Raw genomic sequence first — 19153 nt, 5'->3', positions numbered from 1 at the left:
GCTGGAAATGCATTTCTATTTACATTAACTAAGATAGTCACTTGTTTCTTTTAAGTGAGGTCCTCCGCCTTTTTAGGGACCTGAGTAAACTAACGATGTGCTTCCATTGATTAACAAGAATTCTCCAATATTCCATAGAAGAATCATACATTTCTTTAAGCCCTGTGTATGCTTCTAGGGTTTAGATTCTAAATGAAATAGGTTTCTGTTTTTCATTAAAAAAAACGAACACAGGATTTCACTTGTAAATTTATTAACTTTTTTTTTTCTGTCTAGCAACAAGCAGTGACTGTTGTTGGGTTGGTGGACATAGTAGAGATGGCCATTCAGAAAATCACAAATTTTAGGAACTCTAGCATTCATGTAGCTCAGAACTGTAAGAAGAGACCAGAGGAAGATCAACATGCTTTAAAGTATATTACAAATCAATATTGAAATAGAGCTTAACGTATAATTCATCTGGAAAGAAGCTCAGAATGTGATTGCCAGTTATTTAATATTCTGGTCAAAGACAATGGAAGCACTATTAAAGTATGGCATTTTGACTGCCATTGGAAAGGTCAGGTTTCAAACAGCAGTGCACTAGTTGTGCTCAAAATGACTAAAGAATGATGAAAAATTAAGTGAAGAGGAAATGGGAGACCTGCATTCTAATCTTGTTTTGGCCACTGATGGGAATCATGTGGACTTTAAGCCCATCACACAGTCATTTACCACCTTGGTTTTCTCACCTGTAAAATGAGGGAGTGATTATAGTTCTTTAATAATCCTTGATGATCTTTAGCGCTATGATTCTAGAAGCATCTTGATTTAATACAGTTTAAGGATTTATGTCTAAACTCTAGCAAGCAGAAAAATGTTCTTTTATTTCTAAAATGGACTTGACATTGAGTTAACAGAGCAAATGAAACCTTTTGAAGATTGTTCAAAGAATCACCAACTTAAAATTCATCTCCATTGTTGGTTTTTATTGTCTGTTTAACTCTTACTAGATCTATAATAGTTTTATTTATTTTCCTTTGCACCTGGACTGGCAGCCTGTGTGGTTGGAGAAACACATCACCACTTATTTTAGATACTTTGTTATCAGAGCCAACTCTGTAATCTTTGCTCTGCCTGTGAATTATTTATTTAATTTGATGTTTTTTCCTGGATTCATAGAATTTCCTTTTGTCATGATGCTTCTTTCCATTTATGGGACTGTAAATACAGCTGACTAAACCTCTCTAGTGGCCGAATACCTATCAGGTCTTTTGTGTGAAGGATGCTAGCTAATCTTCCCGTTCATAGGCTGACTACATTTTTATTCATTTGCTTTTATTCTACTCACCCCTGACAGTAGTATCTGTGGAATAAATAAAATAATGATACCTACTACTTATTTAACTCGGATCAGAAAACTTGACCTTTTCCTAATTTTTTACATTTGCTAGCTTTGTGGCAATATGCACCCCTATTTTTCTCTGAATCTCAGTTCACCCTCTACATGGGAATAATTATGCCTACCATACAACGTGGTGATCATAAAAGAAATTCCGCCCATCTACTACCATATTGGGGAAAAATATTTGGATTGACTTTTACCAGACTTGGAGGCACATGTTTGCAGTGGCCTGTTTGAAAATACTGACTACATGGGGTACAGTGGGATACTCTGAAGCCACCTTACAGAGGTAGATAATATCTCTCCCAGGGCATCAACACTAAAAGTGAGAAGCATTTTGATTTCTCATCAAGAAAGGAATGTTCTATGATGTCAATGGTTCTTAACTTTTGGTGATTCATTAAAATCTCCTGGGGAGCTTTTGATAATCTTAAAGCCCAGCCTGTAATTTATACCAATTAAATATGAATTTCTGGGGGTTGGCCTGAGGCATTGGTATATTTTAAGGTTTGCAGAATGTAATGGTTAATTTTTAAGTGTCAACTCAACTATATCCTGAGATACACAGATATTTTTCTAAACATTATTTCTGGATGGGTCTGTGAGGGTGTTCCCAGATGAGATTAGCATTTGAATTGGTAGATGGAGTAAAGCAGATTTCCCTCCCCAGTGTAGGTGGGCCTCATCCAATCTCTTGAGGGCCCCAAAAGAATAAAAAGTCAGAGGAAAGGAGAATTTGCTCTCTCTGCCTGAGTGTTTGATCTGATCCCCTGCCCTCTGACTGTGGCTTACGTCAGTTCTGAAAACTACACCCCTGGATTTCCTAGTTTCCAGCTTATATTTAATATACAATATATTTAATATTTAATATGTTTAATATCAATTACATATGTTAAAGCAATTACATACATTACATTATATTTATTATATATCTCCTATTGGTTCTGTTTCTCTGGAGTACCCTGACTAATATGGTGCTTCCAATACACTGTAAATATTGAGAACTACTATATATGTTAAAATACTATGGCTAAGGTATTAGAAAAGTGAATGCTCTGACAGTGTAGTTCTGCTTCTTAAATGGGCAACTCAATGAGGATAAGTAGCAATGTAAATTATTTTTTTCATTTTAAATGGTGGCCAGTCATATATATATATATATGTGTGTGTGTGTGTAAACACTTTGGGAGGCTAAAAGACACTAATTAAAAGAACTTATAGGATATAAGCACTAAGACCACATCGACTCGCCACTCAGTAGAAGGAATTCTAGGCCCAAGATATAGAAACCTCCGTACCTGAATCATTGGAAAAGATGTAGAAAAGACTCTAGAACTATTGAAATTTTCGGAGATCCCTTGTGACCCTTTTGGAGGTCATGATATCAGGACTCACTGGCCCCTGAGTCTTGTTTTGTAATACAGAGAGGGACCCACAGTTACATAGTAAATTGACACCTGAGACTTGTTTTTTTTTTTCAGCCAGAAGTGGAAAGGAGAAATATCTTTCACTGAAGCAGAGAGTAGAGGTATAAGTGGGGAAGACAAGGTAAAGAAAGAGAAAAGAAAATAATCCATTTAGAGAAGACTTGCTCTTGGGGCAAGCCCTGGACGTATAGTCATTTATATATCCTATTTCAGGATACATTGCATGCTTTACTGTAAGTAAGCATTTAATGATTTGTCTTCCACATACTTTGTTTCATTAAAGAGATTCACTTCTGCTGGCATTTTGTTTCATGGGATCCCAGGCCCTTAGCATAGTCCCTTAGTAAAGTATTTGTGGAATGAATCAGTCAATATGTCCTCAAACTCAGTATCCTTCTCAAATCAGTTACCTGCTTTATACCATAACTGAGATTATATTATCATAGTGTTAGGACTCAAAGGGAAATATGATCTCGATTTTAGGGTTAGCGGCGAAGCTGCCGAGCGCCCGCGTCGCTGCCGCGGCCGCAAGACAGACGACCCCCAAAGCCCCTCGCCTGGCTCGGACCAACGGAGCCAGCAGCCCAGCACTCCGGTGAGTGGCGCCTCCTCCGCAGCCCTAGACCCCCGCTGGGGACGGGCCGCCCGGGCTGTTTTGTGCAGCGCACCGGGGGTGCTCTGCGCCCCCTCCGCGCGCCCGGGTCCGGTCCGCCGGACCCCGTGGCTGCGGTGCCCGCGGTGCGATCGGTCTTTGTTTCCACCGGGGCCCGCGGCTCGGCTAGGCTCGGCTCGAAGCCTGGCAGGCAGCGCCGGGAAGGGGGAGGGGGAGGTGGACGAGAAGGGGGCGCGGGGGGTGGGGGTTCTCGGGTTTCCTGGCCGCCCCGCGGCTCCCCCGGCTCGGGGGCGAGGTGCGCGCCCAGCGCTGCCGCGTGCCCCCTCCTCCTTCCCCCTCCCTCCGTCCTTGGATTTAAAACTGCAGTTTGCTCTCCAGCTTGCTGAGAATGTGGCGGGGGTGGGTGAATGGGGGGACCGTGGGACCGGAGAACAAGGCTGGATTTTAGGAACGGCCCTGGGAAAAGGGGAGACTGCGGAGGGAGGAGCCCTTCCCCTTCAACCCCCAAATCCCAAGGTTCTGCTGGTGCTCTGGGAGTTGAGAGGCGGGGACCTAATGACCAGGAGCGGGTGTGGGGCGGAGGAGGGATTTGGGGGCGGCCAGGGCCCTAGGGGTTGGGCCGCGTGCCCGGTTACCTGGCGAGCAAAGTCGGCTCACTTTTGCATAAATAAATAAATAATCGCCTATCAGTGCGTTTCCTCTGAGGCTCTGATTGAATCGGGCCCCCTCTTACCCAGGGGGTGGGGTGCTGAGTGACTGCTGTCAGCCCCCTGGGGCGGTAGCTGGGGGTGAATTGCAGAATCCCTCTGCTTTCTGGCTAAGGGCACATTCCCCTGCTGGGTCCTGGTCCCCAGGCAGAGCCAGAGGGGCAGAGAGCTGGCTCTGAGTCTAGGAAATAACCTTGTTTCCTGTTCTACAGGAAAAGGGACAGCAACCCAGAGTTTGGGGGCTGGGGATGAAGACTGATGGGAGCTGGAGGGGTTCCCCAGCAGCCTGACGCCCCAGCCTCCTGCCAGGCGAAGGGGCCAGCTGAGGGAGGAAGGATGTGGGCCTTGCTGGCCGGAGGCGGGAGCTGGGGCCGTCCCTGAGACGGGCAGCGGGCACTGAGAGGGAGGAGGGAGAGAGAGAGAAGCGGGGGTGGGAATTCTCTACCGCAGACCCTGGGGGCCAGGGCCGGATGTGGAGGGGTGGGGAGTCCCCCCTCCCTCCTAGCTTGGGGGCCCTGGGGCTGGGCGGGGCTGAGCCTGGTGCCCTCCGTTCTGCACCAGTGCCTGACTGGCAGGGCCAGCTGAATTTGGGCCCAGGCGTCACCCTGGGAGGTAGGGCCAGGCTGCACCAGCCTGGCCCCTGAGCACAAGGAGGGACTCTTGGGGGGCCTGTGCCTGTCTGGCTGGGCAGGCGTTTCCCGCCGGACCAGCTGGTGTCAGGCGGGACTTGGCCCCAGTTCCCTGTGCAGAGCTCAGGATGTGAGGACAAGTTTGCCTCCGGGTCAGGGTGGCCACATTTTGTCCGCTGCTGCAGCCAGCAGGGCGGGGGCATGCGCCCGGGCCTGGGCAGAGTCCTGCCAGGAGCATTTGGGGTGTTTCTATTGTTGGCTTGTTCCTGTTCCGTGTGGCCCGGTGTGTGTAGCTGTGTGAGCTGGGGCTGTAGGTGACAGATTACCAGTTGGTCGTCCCCCACCCACACACAGCCCCCACCCCTGCCGCCTGGAGGGGCAGGCTGGGTTGTGGTGGTGAGCTGCAGGGGGACCCCCCAGGTGGCATGTGCCTGCAGCTTGCCATCTCCCTCCTTTGAGCAGATGTATATTTTTATAGTAATGGAAAATCAAACTGGATAGTAAGTTGAATTCATTTTTTTCTTCTGCTGTGTCAATAGTTGGAATAACCCCTAGAGACTAGTGAACTTCTTGCCCCAGAGCTCCTACCCTCCAGAGATTGCAAAGATCAGTGAGGGCATGAGCTTTGGGGGACCAGTTCAAACCAGTGACTCTTGTCCCTCTGGGTCTGGCATTGGGGCAGGTGCCCAGGTGGGCGGGCATTGCCCCCTCCCCAGGCATTCCCCCCACACCCCACCCCACCCCACCCCAGGTGTAGTCTGTCCTCTCAGCCACCTCCTTGGTCAGTGCCTAAGCTGTGCCCAAGCCCTCAGGGACCTTCTCCTGGTGGGCTCTCTCCCCCTGCCTGGGCTCCCGGCCCACGTGTTGATATTTATTTTGTGTAGTAAAATCCATTTTTAATGCCGTTACTATTGAAATAATATAGAGAGAAACAAATGTGATGTGTTTAAGTTGCCCTCTGTTGAGTTTTTAATGTGATCTATGGCTGAGGTAGTGATGGAAGGAGCTGTTCGGCTTGGAGGAATTTGGTGTCATAAAGAAAAAGAGCTTGCTGTTTATTATGGTTGCTGGGCTGGGGGTTCTGGAACAGGGTCGTGGGGGCAGGGAGCCCCAGCACCCCCAGGTGCTGTGGATGGACAGGGTTGCTTCTCAGTTTGAAGGTGCGTGGGTTCCAGGATTGTTTTGCATTGCTCCCCAGCCCTTGATGGGGCCTTTGGTGAGGGGGCTTGGGAGCTGGGGGGCTTTGTCCCCTCCCATTCCACCTGGTTAGATTGGGGCAGGGAGGCTTATGGAACCCCCTGCTGAGCTAAGTGGAGGTGTACTGTAGGGAGGATGGATTTGGATTCTAAAGGAGATTAAGAGACAGAGACGCGGGATCTTTACCTGCTTGGTGTGGCTGTGCTGGAGGCTTGGAGGGCAAACTGTCCCTGGCAGAAGACCTTTTTTTTAGGGGGGGCTGATCTGGACCGGCAGAGCCCCAGAGGGACATTGCTTGTTCTCTATCAGCCTGGAGCGCTGGTTCGAGCCACTACCTCCTCTTGCCTCTGTTCCCCATTGGACAGGGGCTTCCTCCAGGCAAACCTGATCCCCCTCACTTCCCCTCTTCTCTGCTCTGCCCCACCCCAAGTCAACTTCTTTTTTTTTTTTTTGGTTTGTGGAATACAGAGCTCTGTGCCTCAGGCCAGCCACCCAAGACCACAGGGTGCCATGCCTTCATACCAGATGCCCAGGCACTTCTGGTGTGATTAGTGAGGTCAAGCAGACTCACCATTATGGGATGGAGCCCAGCTCTGCCTCTGGGTCCCCTGGGTCTCTTGGGACAGAGCCGGGGAGGGGGAAGCCAGGATAGGGTGGAGCTGGGAACTGAAGGGGGGGAGCAACGGTAACATTGTTGCTAATGTCAGCAGATGGGCCCCCCAGGGAGAGAGCTGGGGGAGGTGGGGAGGAAAGAGACCCAGAGAGCCCGACGTGAGGTGGAAAGAGGAAAAGATGGTGACAGAAGCCAGGGATGAGGGGGTGAGAGAGAAAACGGTCAAGGAGAAGAGCCAGGATCACAGCCCCTGGAGATGGCATCCAGGGGACCAAGAAGGCCTAGGCATGTGCCACTCCCCACCCCACAGCCCAAAATGAGCGGGCACTGAGAGCCTCTCACCCAAGATCAATTGCTGCTAGGATAGTATCTGAAGGAGAGACAAGCAAAGGTCTCTGGGAAAAGGGAGGAGGACAGGTGGGAGAGAGAGAGAAGGAAGCTCTCCCACAGGAGGAGGGAGAACGGGGAGACAGGGGGATTCCAGGGGTCACTTGACTAATGCTCCTGCCCCAGGGCAGCGTCTCCCCACTCCCCAAATGTCTGGGAACAGAGCCGACCTCTTCTTTGGACCTGGGGGCGGAGCCTGAGGCAGGTACAGCACCCCACAGGTTGTGGGCCCTCTGTCAGGAGGCACCGGGCTTTTAAAAGCGGGGAACATTAGGACTGTTAGAGACACCAGGGGTGTCATCCGGTTGGATCCCCCCCCACCTTGTTTGACAGGAGGAAATCCAGTCTAGAGGGGCCCCCTCCCCTTGCTTGCCTGGGACCTAGGCTCTTTCCGTCCACCTCTCTGTAGTTAGAGAGCTGGAACAGCTGCAGGGGGCCTCTTGAGTGCGGAGGGGGCCAGAGCCTGGGGAGAGGAGCAGGCGGGCACCCTTGTGGCCAGAGCCCCCCCAGGGGAGGGGGAGGCGCCGCTGCCGGGAGAGAGGGAGGGAGGGGAGAGAGGAGGGGAAACAGTGAGTCAGGCTTCCAAGAGCTGAGGATGGGAGAGCCAGAGCTGGGAGGGAGAGGGTAGGGAGGGCTGCTCAGAAGTGAGGAGAGGGAGGGGGCCCAGCCAGGGGCAAGGAGAGCTCTAGAGGGAGGGAGCCAGCCCCTGGCCCTGGCCCAGCGGTAGGGCTGTGCAGGGCTGTGCAGCCAGCATGGACTTTGCCCGTGGCAGGTCAGGAAGGAGCCAGATTCTTGCCCCTGCGGCGTCCTTTTCATTCCCGGCGTCCTTTTCATTTCCTATTCCTCATTTATGATCCCACCCCAGGGTCTCAGGAAGAATGATTGACTGTGTCATCCCATCCCTTCCTCAGTTTCCCCATCTATTGTGGGATTTGGACTGTGAGCTCTTCTTAGAGAGGGAGGAACAGAGCCTCCTGGGAAGTGTTGGGGGGTACTTCCTCCAGCTGCTGGCTTTGTGCCGGGGGCCCTGCTGGAGGCTGCCACCAGTCAGTGTAGGGTGCAGGTCTCCGCGGTAGGGCTCCTCTCGAGCCCTCAGAGTTGCTGGGCCAGGGAGTGGCGGTGGTGGGCCATGAGTGCTGGGGTGCAGTGTGTGTGTGTGTGTGTGTGTGTGTGGTGCCGGGCTGGCAATGGTAGGTGGACTGCCTGGGGCCTCTCAGGATGGCCAGGGCGTAGACAGGGCCACGAACTCCAGATGTCCAGAGCCAACCTCCATTTGGGGAGGGAGGAGACACCCTTGTGATCCCCCCCCCTCTGCCTTATCCCTGTGGGTCAGAGGCTCTGGGGCAGCTGGGAGGTAGGAATGGTCCCTGTGGGAGCTGGTGAGAACTGCCTATGGGGCCCCTCGTGTCCGGAGCTGGGACCAGCACTGGAGGGATCCCCAGGGACTGCCTGGGAGGGAGGAGGGAAGGAGCCCCCCTCCCACCCATCTGACAGGAAGCTATGGCTTCGTCCAAGGCCTGGCATCCCCCAGCCCTTCCCTCCTGGATCCCCAGCATCTCTTCCATTGGTGAGGGGATGAGGGAGGTGGGCACTGAAGCTTCCTCTCCTACAGGGCCTGGCTTTGGGGGGAACGGTGAAGTGAAGGCAAAGTGAGGCCCCCTGCCTCCCCCTACGCGCGCACACACAGACTCAGCTGCAGTGAGGCCCTGCTTTCTCCTCTCTCTGCTCTGGGGTCCTTGGCTTGGGAGCCCAGGGGAGGGGCCACTTCTGCAGCTGGCTGGCCCCGAACTCCCAGCTCAGCCAGCTGCTACTGAAGCTTCCAGAAGCTGCAGCTCTGCACCCCCTCCCCGCCCCCTGAGCCAGGAGAGGCCTTTGCTGACCTGGGGGAGGGTGTCTTGGTGAGCGAGTGGGCACCCTTAGAAGGACTAGCACAGACAACCAGACAGATGGGTGGCGGAGCAGATGGACAGAGACACCCACGCACAGGCAGACGGAGAGAGACAGACAGATGGACCAGGGCTGGGAGAGACGGACATACAGAGGTGCTGGCAGAGACAGGAGTCAGAAAAATGGAAGGGCCTGGGGAGAGAGTAACAGACAGACAGAGACAGAGACTTGGAGACAGGGAGATCCAAGGGGGGAGACAAGGTGACTGAGATGGGAGAAGGAGAGATATGGGGGAGAGAGGGAGGGGCAGAAAGAGATAAAGAAAGGGGGAAACCCAGACCGAGAGAAAGAGAGAGGAGAGACTGAAGGCTACAAACCACAAACAAGGATTTGATGAGAATCTGGAAGGTGTTTTCTCCTGCTTCCCTCCCCAAACCCCCAGGCCAGCCAAGTCTCCATTCCTTCCACCCCCGTCTCAGTTTCTAGGTGCTAAAGAGGTCAGGGAGAAAGAGAGAGAGGAAGACACACACACACACACACACACACACACACACACACAGGGAGAAAGAGAGAGAGGAAGACACACACACACACACACACACAGGGAGAAAGAGAGAGAGGAAGACACACACACACACACACACACACACACACACACACACACACACACACACACACACACACACACACACACACACACTCCCCCCAGATCCCAGAGACCCCTTTCCCCTGATCTCTTTGTAGGGGGAGGGAGTTGCGGAGGGTGCCTCTCGTAGCCCTGACCCCTACTCACAAATGTACATACCCCTTCTCTCAGAAAATATCCCAGAATACTTCCCACTCACTCCCCACTCACACTCACCGTGTGTCTCCTTGTGTAAGTGCACCCCCCCATACTCACACCTGTCCACAGGGGCCTGGCCTCACACACACTCACAAATACACATTTTGTGGCATACATGTCTCTGCTCTCACACTCATCTTGAATCTCACAAACATAACCGGTGAACCTGTCCCTATGCTTTCTTACCCATCCAGGCAGTGACACACAGGCCTCATCGTGGCTTCTCAAAACATGTTGATACACACACATACACAGTCACACTCTCACACAACAGTGGCAGACACCCCAGAGCAGAGAGAGGACTCTTTCTCTCTGGAGGGGAAGATCAGGGTTCCCAGGGAGCCATGGTGGGGGGTATGCCCCCCACTCTGACCTAGCTGGCAGGGCAGGGAGGCAGGAGACACTTTCAGCCGGTGGCAGCCTTCCTGCAGGGCCTGGCCTGGACACAGAGAAACTGGCTGGTGCGAAAGAGCTGAGAGCTGGTGAGAGTGGGTATGCACGTGTACAAACATGTGCGCGTATGTACAGGTATCAGGGATGGTGAGTATCTGTTACAATGTGTATGAGAGAGACTGAGTGCATATGAGGTGGGATATGGGTGTGACAGGGAGATCCACTCCTCAAGTTGTGTGGAGTGTGTGGGTGTGGGTGTGACAGCTACTTGTCGGGTATGTCTGTGTGGAGGCATGCATATGTGACAGGTGCATGTGGCTGTACCTGGCTTTGCAGTGTGCGGGTGTGTGTCATGGGCGTACACATGTGAAGGACTGGGACTCTGGGGCTGAGGGGCATGTGTACCAGGGTGCCGTGTTCTGCAGATGTGAAGGTGTGGGGGATGTTTGCGTGTGAGTGTAGTGTAGGCAGGGTGCATGGATGAGGGGGTAGCTGCCTGTGTGAGGCTGTGAGCTCGTAGCCTGGGTTGGAGGGCTGTTTTCCAAGGCAAGGATGCTGCTTGAACAGAGGCCACCGGCATGAACACATGCAAAGGGGCTCCAAGGCACACAGTTGGGCGCTGACCCGCACGACGTACAAGGACAGACATACCCGCCCCTGTCCTCCCTCTTGGTCTCTCCTGGCGTCAGTGGTTTTCAAAGGAGTCTCCACGAGGACTGTTTGCTGTGCAGTTCCCCCCACCCCCCAGCCCGTGCCTCTTCAAACACAGGGATGCCCTCCAGGCAGCTTTGTGGAGGCTCCTGCCTCGACCATCTGAAGGCAGATGGGTGGGCTGGGATCTGCTGCCGCCCCCCCAGGGAGCGAGGAGGCGGCACTGCTCCTTCGGCCTGGGCACAGGAAGAGACAGATGGACTGCCTGTCTCGACACCCGGACGTGGGGTCTGGGGGTGGGCGGGCACCACCGGCAGAGGGGCTCTAGCGGGCAGCCCCCAGGTGGGCCCCTGAGCAAAGGCCAGGACTCTGCCCTTCACCTCCTCAGAGGGGCACCCGCCCTCACCCCGCAGCCCCATCACCTGTCTGGGCACAGGGGCCCAACTCCAGCCCCTTGTACCTCCTAAATACACAACCACTCACAGCTCCAGCACCCCTAAACACACAGCCCCAGCACGCCCCCAAACACACAACCACCACATGCCTACCCACCCAAACACATATTACAGCCCTAGTACTTAACCAAAACCCAGATGTTTATGACCCCCAATATACCCCCAGACACCCCAACACACACACAAGGCTTCTACCACATCCTGAAACAGATCAACTCTTCCTCCAATCCCAGCACCTCCCCAGATACACCCAGGACCCTACTGTAGCCCTAATACCTTCCACACACTCAGGTTCTCAGAGTCCCAGCACCTAACCAGACACCCACAGACTCTCCCGATGGCCCCAGCGTTTCCCTCCGCTGCAGCTCATCACGTCCCCAGACACATTGATACAGCCCCCTACACCTTTCCAAACTCTCCCCGCGACATACACGTACACACACCGCCTCAACACCCACGCGGAGGAGGACACCCCTGTAGCCACACCATTTACCTCAAACACACAGACACGGTGCATCTTTGAACAGTAATGTCCTCTCAGCTTCTCGTACCTTCCAGGCCGTGCACGTGCATGCGCATCCCACACACGCACACACCCCCCCAGATCCCAGCACCTCCGCAAACAAGCAGTCCTCTGTGTGTTCCCCAGCAAGCTCCAGCTCCAGTACTTTCCTCAGCCATCCAAGGGCCCAGGGACAGCCCCCACCCCTCTCCAAACACCAGTCCCGCACTCATACACAAACACACAGGGCCCCAGCCCAGTCACCCCTCAGAGCAGCTCCGCCCTGCGCCCACACCTCACCCTGCAGCCGCACTCCCACCATCACACGTTCCAGCACAGCCTCCCTCCTCAGCGCTCTCCATCACCGCTCCCCCACCCCACCTTGTCCTCCCCAGCCTCCCTCCCCCAACCTCCCCCCAGATAGCCTCAGCCTTGAAGACACACTGGCCCACTCTTCCGTGCTCTCTCTCATTCTCGGCTGCCTGGTCCTCCCCCACTTCCCAGAGCCTCCTCTGCCTGGGGAGGCATCTCCAACCCCCTCATTGCCCCAGGCCTTTCATTCCTGGACAGTGAGGCTGTACATCTGGTTCAAAGCTGCCCCACCCAAGACCCTGTGCTCTGGGCACCCTGGCCTGGGCTTTGGGGGTTTGGGGCCTCTTTGGGGGCTCTTGGCACCTGGTCATCCTGGTGTGTCAGCCAAGAACTCTGAGTACCCAGCCATGCCCTGACTCTGTCGTGTATGGGTGGGGGTGGGGGGGTCTGGGCAGGGGGATTTACCCCCAGCCTGCACATTCTCAGGTGCTTGCCAAATCCCCCTCTTCTTGGGCTCACCTGAGGGGGACACTGGGTCTGGAGCTTCAGGAAAAAAAGATGGAGAAGGTGCTGGCTTGACATGCTTCCCCTCCCACCCCACCCCCAGATCCAGGCTTGGGGCTTGGTCTCCCTGGGAGTCAGTTCCAACAGTGAAGGTTACTTTACTAGATGCATGATTTTAAACAGAATCTCCACCATCTGTTCCACCCCCTAATTACAGATGCACAGAATCCGCCTCAGAGGGCAGCATGAGGGGAGTGATTTAGAGGCTGAGCTGCTTCTGCCTGCATTAGGGCTGGGGAGACTGGGGGGGCCTCTGGGTATTGCTCACAGCCCCCCAATCCCATCTCTTTCCCAGGGGCCCCTCGTGCCTCTTCTCTTGTTGGGGGAAAGGCTCCTAGAAAGGTGCCCTGACCCCCTAGACCTGAAAGAGGAAGCAACTGCAATGCTGAGGGAGGGGTCCCTGAGAGATCGCCTGTGTCCCAGGCCCCAAGTCTGGGGAGGCAGGCTCCATTAGAGCCTTAAAAAATTCAGTGGATCGATCTCTTGCCTGCTTCTTGTGCCCTGGGGAGCCACAGGCGCTGGCCTGGCCCAGCTGTCTGCCCACCCCAGGGTAGCAAGGATTAGTGAGGTTAGGGAGGGGGCGGTTAGAGCAGAGGTGGGGACATCCAGGTTTTGGCAGCAGAGGATGTGGCCAGGCACGCCAGGACCCACCAGGTGTGTTTGCACGTATGTGCTGGTCCTCCTTGGTGCAGCTGGCAGGCCCGACCCCAGCTTGAGCCTTGCCCTGTGGGGCCTGACGGGCACCAGGGGCCGGAGGGGATGGGCCAGGGCCTGGGCCTCAGAGGGTTCCGAGGGACACCCCGAGGATGGGTCTACCTTTGCCCGTGGTTCCGGGGACCTGGGGCCCCGGCCAGCTCGCTGGTGGTGGTGGCGGCCGCGGGCACACTGTGCTAGAAGCTGGAGCATTCACTGTGGGGAGAAAGGGAGAGAGGCCGGGCTACAGGAATTTTAGATTGTTGCAGGCAGGAGGGTCTCTGGAACCCTGTGGAGCGGGCAGTCATGCAGAAGTAATCCTATCGCCGCCTGCCTGCCTGGAGGAGAGGAGAGGAGAGGGGGCTGGGAGGGGAAGGATGGCGCAGCCGCCCCTTTCCCACCTCAGCCTCTGCCCCAGCCAGCTGTAGAGGGAGCCCGGGACCCCAGGGGGCTCCCCCGGGGAGACACCTCCCTTCCACCGCTGCCTGTGCCCCCTGGAGGGGCGGCACCGCAGCTGTTGCTCGGCTAGGAGCTCTGGGTTTTATAAATAATGCAGCTTGGAGGTGGGGGCCAACTCAGCCTTGGGTCACCCACTGTGGCATCATCTCCAGCTGGCAGTCCTGTGGCAGAACCCCTCTGCCTTCCAGCCTGCTCCTCCTCTTTTGCTATGTGAGTTTGGGCCAGAGGCCCAGCCTGTGTGAGCTGGGCCAGGGCAAAGGAGTGTGGAAGAACCCAGAACCCCCTGTCCTTTTGTACCCCGCCCCCACCAGCCTTCACAGGTTAACTGGCCACTGGCTCAGCAAATCCAGGCTGGGAAGGGATGACCCACTGTTCAGGGGCCTCCCTAGTTCCAGCCCCTCCATTTTGCAGATGGAGTAACCAAGTCCAGAGAGGGCAGGGATGGCCAAGGCCAGCCAGCTGATGAGCAGCTCCTTCCTGTCCCATTCTGCTGTCAGTCAAGGCTCTTCTCAGCCTCAGCTCAGCTAAGAGCAGGGCCTGGGGGGCGGGAGGGATGTTTGGGAAAATGGTTGCGGCTGAGACGTTGCCATGGCGATGCTGCAGGATGCCGAGCTGAAGTGGGGGTCTAACAGGGTCTCTGGGGCCCCCAGCTCCACACCCCTGTGGTCTTCTCCTCCCCATCTCCTGTCCCCCACCCAGAGGCCTGTCAGGCAGCTCCGGTGACAGGCTGGGTGGGTGACAGGTGGTGCAGGTGATGGGCTGGGTGGGTGACAGGTGGTGCAGGTGATGGGCTGGGTGGGTGACGAGCTGGGTGGGTGACAGGTGGTGCAGGTGATGGGCTGGGTGGGTGATGGGCTGGGTGGGTGACAGGTGGTGCAGGTGTGAGGCAGGCAGGTGACAAGCTGGGTGGTGACGGGCCCTACTGATGACAGGCAGGGGGTGTGGTTGGCGGGGATGCTGTCTCCTGGCTGGTGGCCTGTCGCAGCCCCCCACCCTCACGCGTGTGCACATGCACAGACTCTGGGCTCAGAGCTTGGGGCTAAGATACTAATGAGGCTTATTACGTGTGGGGGGGCAGGTGCCCAGGCTCACTAATGAGAGGCCTTTAACGAAGAGGGGAGACAGCTGGGGGGCTCTGAGGAATTTGGCTGGCCCTCCTGGTCTGGAGGATGAGCCAGGTCGGGACCCCACCTACCCTTCCCCCCGGCCACTTGGCTTTGTGTTAATACTACCCACAGTCATGATAGTTACCACTGTCCAAGCGTTTGCTACACTGGCCGAGCCCTTTACGTGCGTTTTCTTATTTCAACTCAGCAGTCGTAGGAGGGAGGCACTATTGCCCATTTTATGGATGAGGAATCTGAGGCTGAGAAGGCAAGGGACTTCACATAACAAGTTTCTGTTGCAGCTGACATTTTAATCTTAAGTCTTTCTGTCCCCAGAGCCCGTGCTCTTAACCATCCCACCAGTAACACTCAGGTCTTGGCGCAGACCCCGACCTTCTCTCAGGGCCTCAGTTCACTCTTCTGGAAAATGGATGTGCGGTGGAGGAGTGAGCACCATACGCTCTTCAGCTCTGACTTGGGTGGCTTCAGGGGCTCCTCCAGTTAACTGTCAAAGCCTCACCCCATCTGGCCCAGATTCTAGGTGACACCCCTGGACTGGAGAGAGGGCAGGGCTTAGCACTGAGGGAGCGGAGCTGAAGGGGGATGCCTGGGGTATCCAGACCACTTCCTGCATTGTGTGGTGGGGAGGCTGAGGCTTGGAGAGGAGCAACAAGGGCCTAAGGCCACACACCCTGTAAGCTGTAGGGCCCCGTGGGATCCCAGGTCTCCTGGCCTGTTGGAAGGGCGGGGCTGGGAGTGGTGCCAGAGCTGGGAGGTCACCTCCTCCTGGACCCCACCCACCAGCCTAGCTTCTTCCCTGGAGGTTGTGAGCCCCTACATCCTGGGAGGGGGCAGGGGGCTGTTGGCCACCTCTTTAGGGCCATGCCCCTTCCCCGTCGGTCTGGGCCCATAGTGTCAGTTGATCTCCTCCCTTTGGGACCCATTGGGGTGGAAACTCCCTGGCAACAACTGATGGATGCGTTAAGGCCTTGACATTGGCCTGGGGCCACAGCATGACCCTGGAGGGACCAGGCTAGGGCTGGGGGGCTTGGAGGGGAATTTAAGGGAGAAGAATTACGGTCATAAATCTTGGAGCATCTGGGTTCTCCTCTCCTCGACCTTAATCTCTTACCAAACCTCTCCGGCTGCTCATCCAAGTCTGAGGGTTGAGGGGGGTCCACCTGCCCATTCCCCTCTCCCTCCAACTGATGCCTCCCCCACCCCGAAATTGCACCCCCTATGGGGAAGAACAAGTTGCAGCCACTGCCGCTGGACAGAATTAAGAACTTGTGTGTCTAGACTACTGGATTTGGCCTCTGATTCATAACAGTAGGCAGGGCAGAGAGCTTCACTGCCTCAGTTTCCCCAGCCTTGGGTTTGAAATCCTCTCCTGGTGCCTGACTGCTCAGTCAGGAAGGAGTGCTAAGACCAAGAGGGATTTCACAGCTGCGGGACACATGGCCCTGTCCTCAGAAGCCCCATTCTGAGATAAGCAGCACAGTCCTGGCCTTGAGAGCCCTCAAACCCAGAGGTGAGGTCTTGAACTCAGGCTGGGTGTGCGCTGAGGCTCAGGTAGGGAGTGGGTGGTGCTGGGTGGCTGGTCTGCTTTCTGAAGCAAAGGCGGAGGCTGGGGAGAGGCCAGAAGAAGGGTGGCAGTTTGCCTGGGGGGCTGAGGAGCCGTGTGTGGTTGGGGGTGGGAGCCTGGAAGGGTCTGGCTTTCCCATAGTCCTGGGCAGCTGTAGCCTGAAGTTCTGGGGCCCTCCTAGCTCCCCAGGGAACCCGCTGCTGCCCGGCCCTAGGGACCCAGGCGTCCTGGCGGGTGAGGGCGGGTCTCCGGCAGGTGCCCTGCCAAGCCTCGCAGCCTGCTCACCAGGAATCTTGTTGCTGAGAGATGGAAGATCCAGGTCGGGCCTGCAGCTCATCCCTCCCCTCCGGAAGGAGGAGGGGCCCAAAGATTCCTTCCTGCACCCGCCCTCCCATGTGGGGCAGGGCCCTCCTCAGCAGTGGGTGGGGCTGGGGGGCCCAGGACAGGCCTCTAAGGCTCCGTCACATGTCCTGGAGCCTAGCCCAGCCAGCAGTGGGCACCGGGGCACTCTGGAGGCAGAATGAGCCTGGTGTGGCAGAGGAGAGGCGGGGGTAGGGTGCTGAGGCCACAGGGGGCCCTGCATAGGGGCCTAAGCCTGGCCCCCCAGGGCAGAGGGTGAAGAGTTGGTTCTCTTCCATTATGGGAGCGTGATTTTATTCCACGTGTCACGGAGTCTGAGATTAACTTGCTCACCAGTCTGTGACAAACCCCTCACACCCAACACACACATACACACACAGAGGCACAGAGACACACGGAGATCGTTGGTCTCACAAACGCACCTTCCACAGACACACATAAGCATTTCCATACTACAACGCATGGCAGACTCTCACATGCAGATACACAAGCACACACTCACACTTAAAGATACACCGAGATCTAGATCCACAGTCTCCAAAGCACAACGTTCTCCCACTCACACTAAAGCCACACAGACAGAGATACAAACAGGCGGTCCAGGGGGATGCTCGCAGCCCTACTTAGACATGCACAGATCAAGGACGCCCGGTGCCCCACAGGCACAGATACACGTAGACACACACAACTCCAGACACAATCTTGTGGGCAAGCCTAGACCAACCGCCACACACACTGAGACAAAGGCCCAGATACATACAGAGACAAAGACAGGCACAGACACACAGCCGGCAGCACGCACACAAGCACAGGCGTGCACACCCGGACACAGACAAAGACAAATAAATGCCCAGAGGTTTTGCTGTGGACAAAATGTGAGGCGCACACACACATCTGGGCCTCCTGCTCTCTACCTGGGGATGTGGTGATCTGGCACCCGTGGCTCCAGGGAGAACTCTGAGGAACCTTCTGCTCGGTCAGAGCCCCCCATCCTGGGCCCAGGGCCAGCCCCCACCTCTGGCTCCCGGCCTGTGGCCGAGGCCATGCAGCCACACCCTCAGCAGCGCCCTGACATCCTACCTTACCCTCCGCGTCGTGCACACTCACGGTCACACCGTCTCCTCCTGCACGTGCTCACGACACCCTCCACGCCCGCACACTTACGGTTTCTCCCTCACACCCCTCTTAGGTGTCCCCTCCTTGTTGTCTTTCTCAATCACTGTCCCCACCCCCTCACCCCGCAGACATGCACAACCTCCGGCACAGCCTTCGTGGCCCACACCCTCGCCTTCTCACACAGACCCCCATGCACAAATAGAACGCACGGGCTCTCCGCCACAGACCCACAAGCCACGTACACGCACTCCTTCACATACTTCCTCAGCACCGCTCTCACAGACTGATTCACAAATGCAGCACACTCACACACGCACACTCCCCCGCATACATCCCCACCGCCTTCTCACATGCGCGTGTGCGTGCACACACACACTTTCAGAGCCTCCCTCACACCATCACTTTCCTTCCTCTGTCTCTCACAAACACTCCCTCTGCCAAGAGCGTGGCTCTGCTGCAGAGCAGCCCCTGAAGTACTTGTTACTGTACTCCACCACGTCCTTGGCCTTCCTGGCCTCAGTCTCTTCCCTTCCACCTCCAGCCCTGCATACTGTGGCCTTGTATTCTTTTGCCATTTCTCCGTTTAGTCAACAAGAATATATAGAGTATTCATTTATTCATTCAACAAATGTTGACTGAGCACTGATTATGGGTTAAGCATTGGGGATACTACGATGACACAGGTCCTTCCCTCGTAGAACTCTCAATTTTGTGTCCAATTCGTTTGCTGCTTGTCTCATCTGACTAGAATGGAAGGTAACCCTTGATCTTGGATGTTGAGAGATGTGTAGGAGTTCACAGGAGGAAAAGTAGGGGAAGGGTGTTCTAGGCAGAGGGCAAAGCATGTGCAGAGCCTACAAGTAAATCAAGGTACAGTAGGCTGGAAACTGAGATGATGCTCAGAGACTAGAGGAGAAGCTGCAAAGAGGGAAGAAGCCAGATGTCACAGAGTTTAGATGCCATGCTCAGGGGTTTAGATTTTGTCTAGTGGGCCACAAGGAGTCATGGGAAGTCTTTAGTGACAGGACAGGGTGAGGAAATGATGGTGGTCTGATCTAGAAGAGGTGAGTGGGAAGGAAAGGAGACTCATATAGGCACAAGAACCCGTGGGGTTCCAGTTCCAGAGCTGTGACCTCAGGAAAGTCACACAACCTCTGTGACCTGGGTCCATCACATGAGGATGGGAGACAGTACCAGAGCCGGGCTTATGGTATATGCTCGATAAACAATAGGCATTATTGTCAGTTATCGGTAGGACATGGCAGGGCA

The 19153-nt window shown here is 55.3% G+C and overlaps 1 protein-coding gene across 6 annotated transcripts in view; it reads left to right on the top strand.

Annotated features, from left to right (window-relative positions):
* The window catches only part of LOC307175912 (uncharacterized protein), a 99034-nt gene that overhangs the window by 66961 nt on the left and 12920 nt on the right, over positions 1 to 19153 (top strand). For all 6 annotated transcript variants that reach the window (XM_079901605.1, XM_079901606.1, XM_079901607.1 and 3 more), the window contains one exon: positions 3295 to 3406. In XM_079901605.1, the coding sequence (XP_079757731.1) occupies positions 3295 to 3406 (112 nt within the window). The remainder of the gene's footprint in view (positions 1 to 3294; positions 3407 to 19153) is intronic.

The sequence above is a fragment of the Stenella coeruleoalba genome (genome assembly GCF_951394435.1).
Source record: "Stenella coeruleoalba genome assembly, chromosome: 17".
Taxonomy (NCBI): Eukaryota; Metazoa; Chordata; class Mammalia; order Artiodactyla; family Delphinidae; genus Stenella; species Stenella coeruleoalba.
This window is presented reverse-complemented; position numbering and strand designations above follow the sequence as displayed.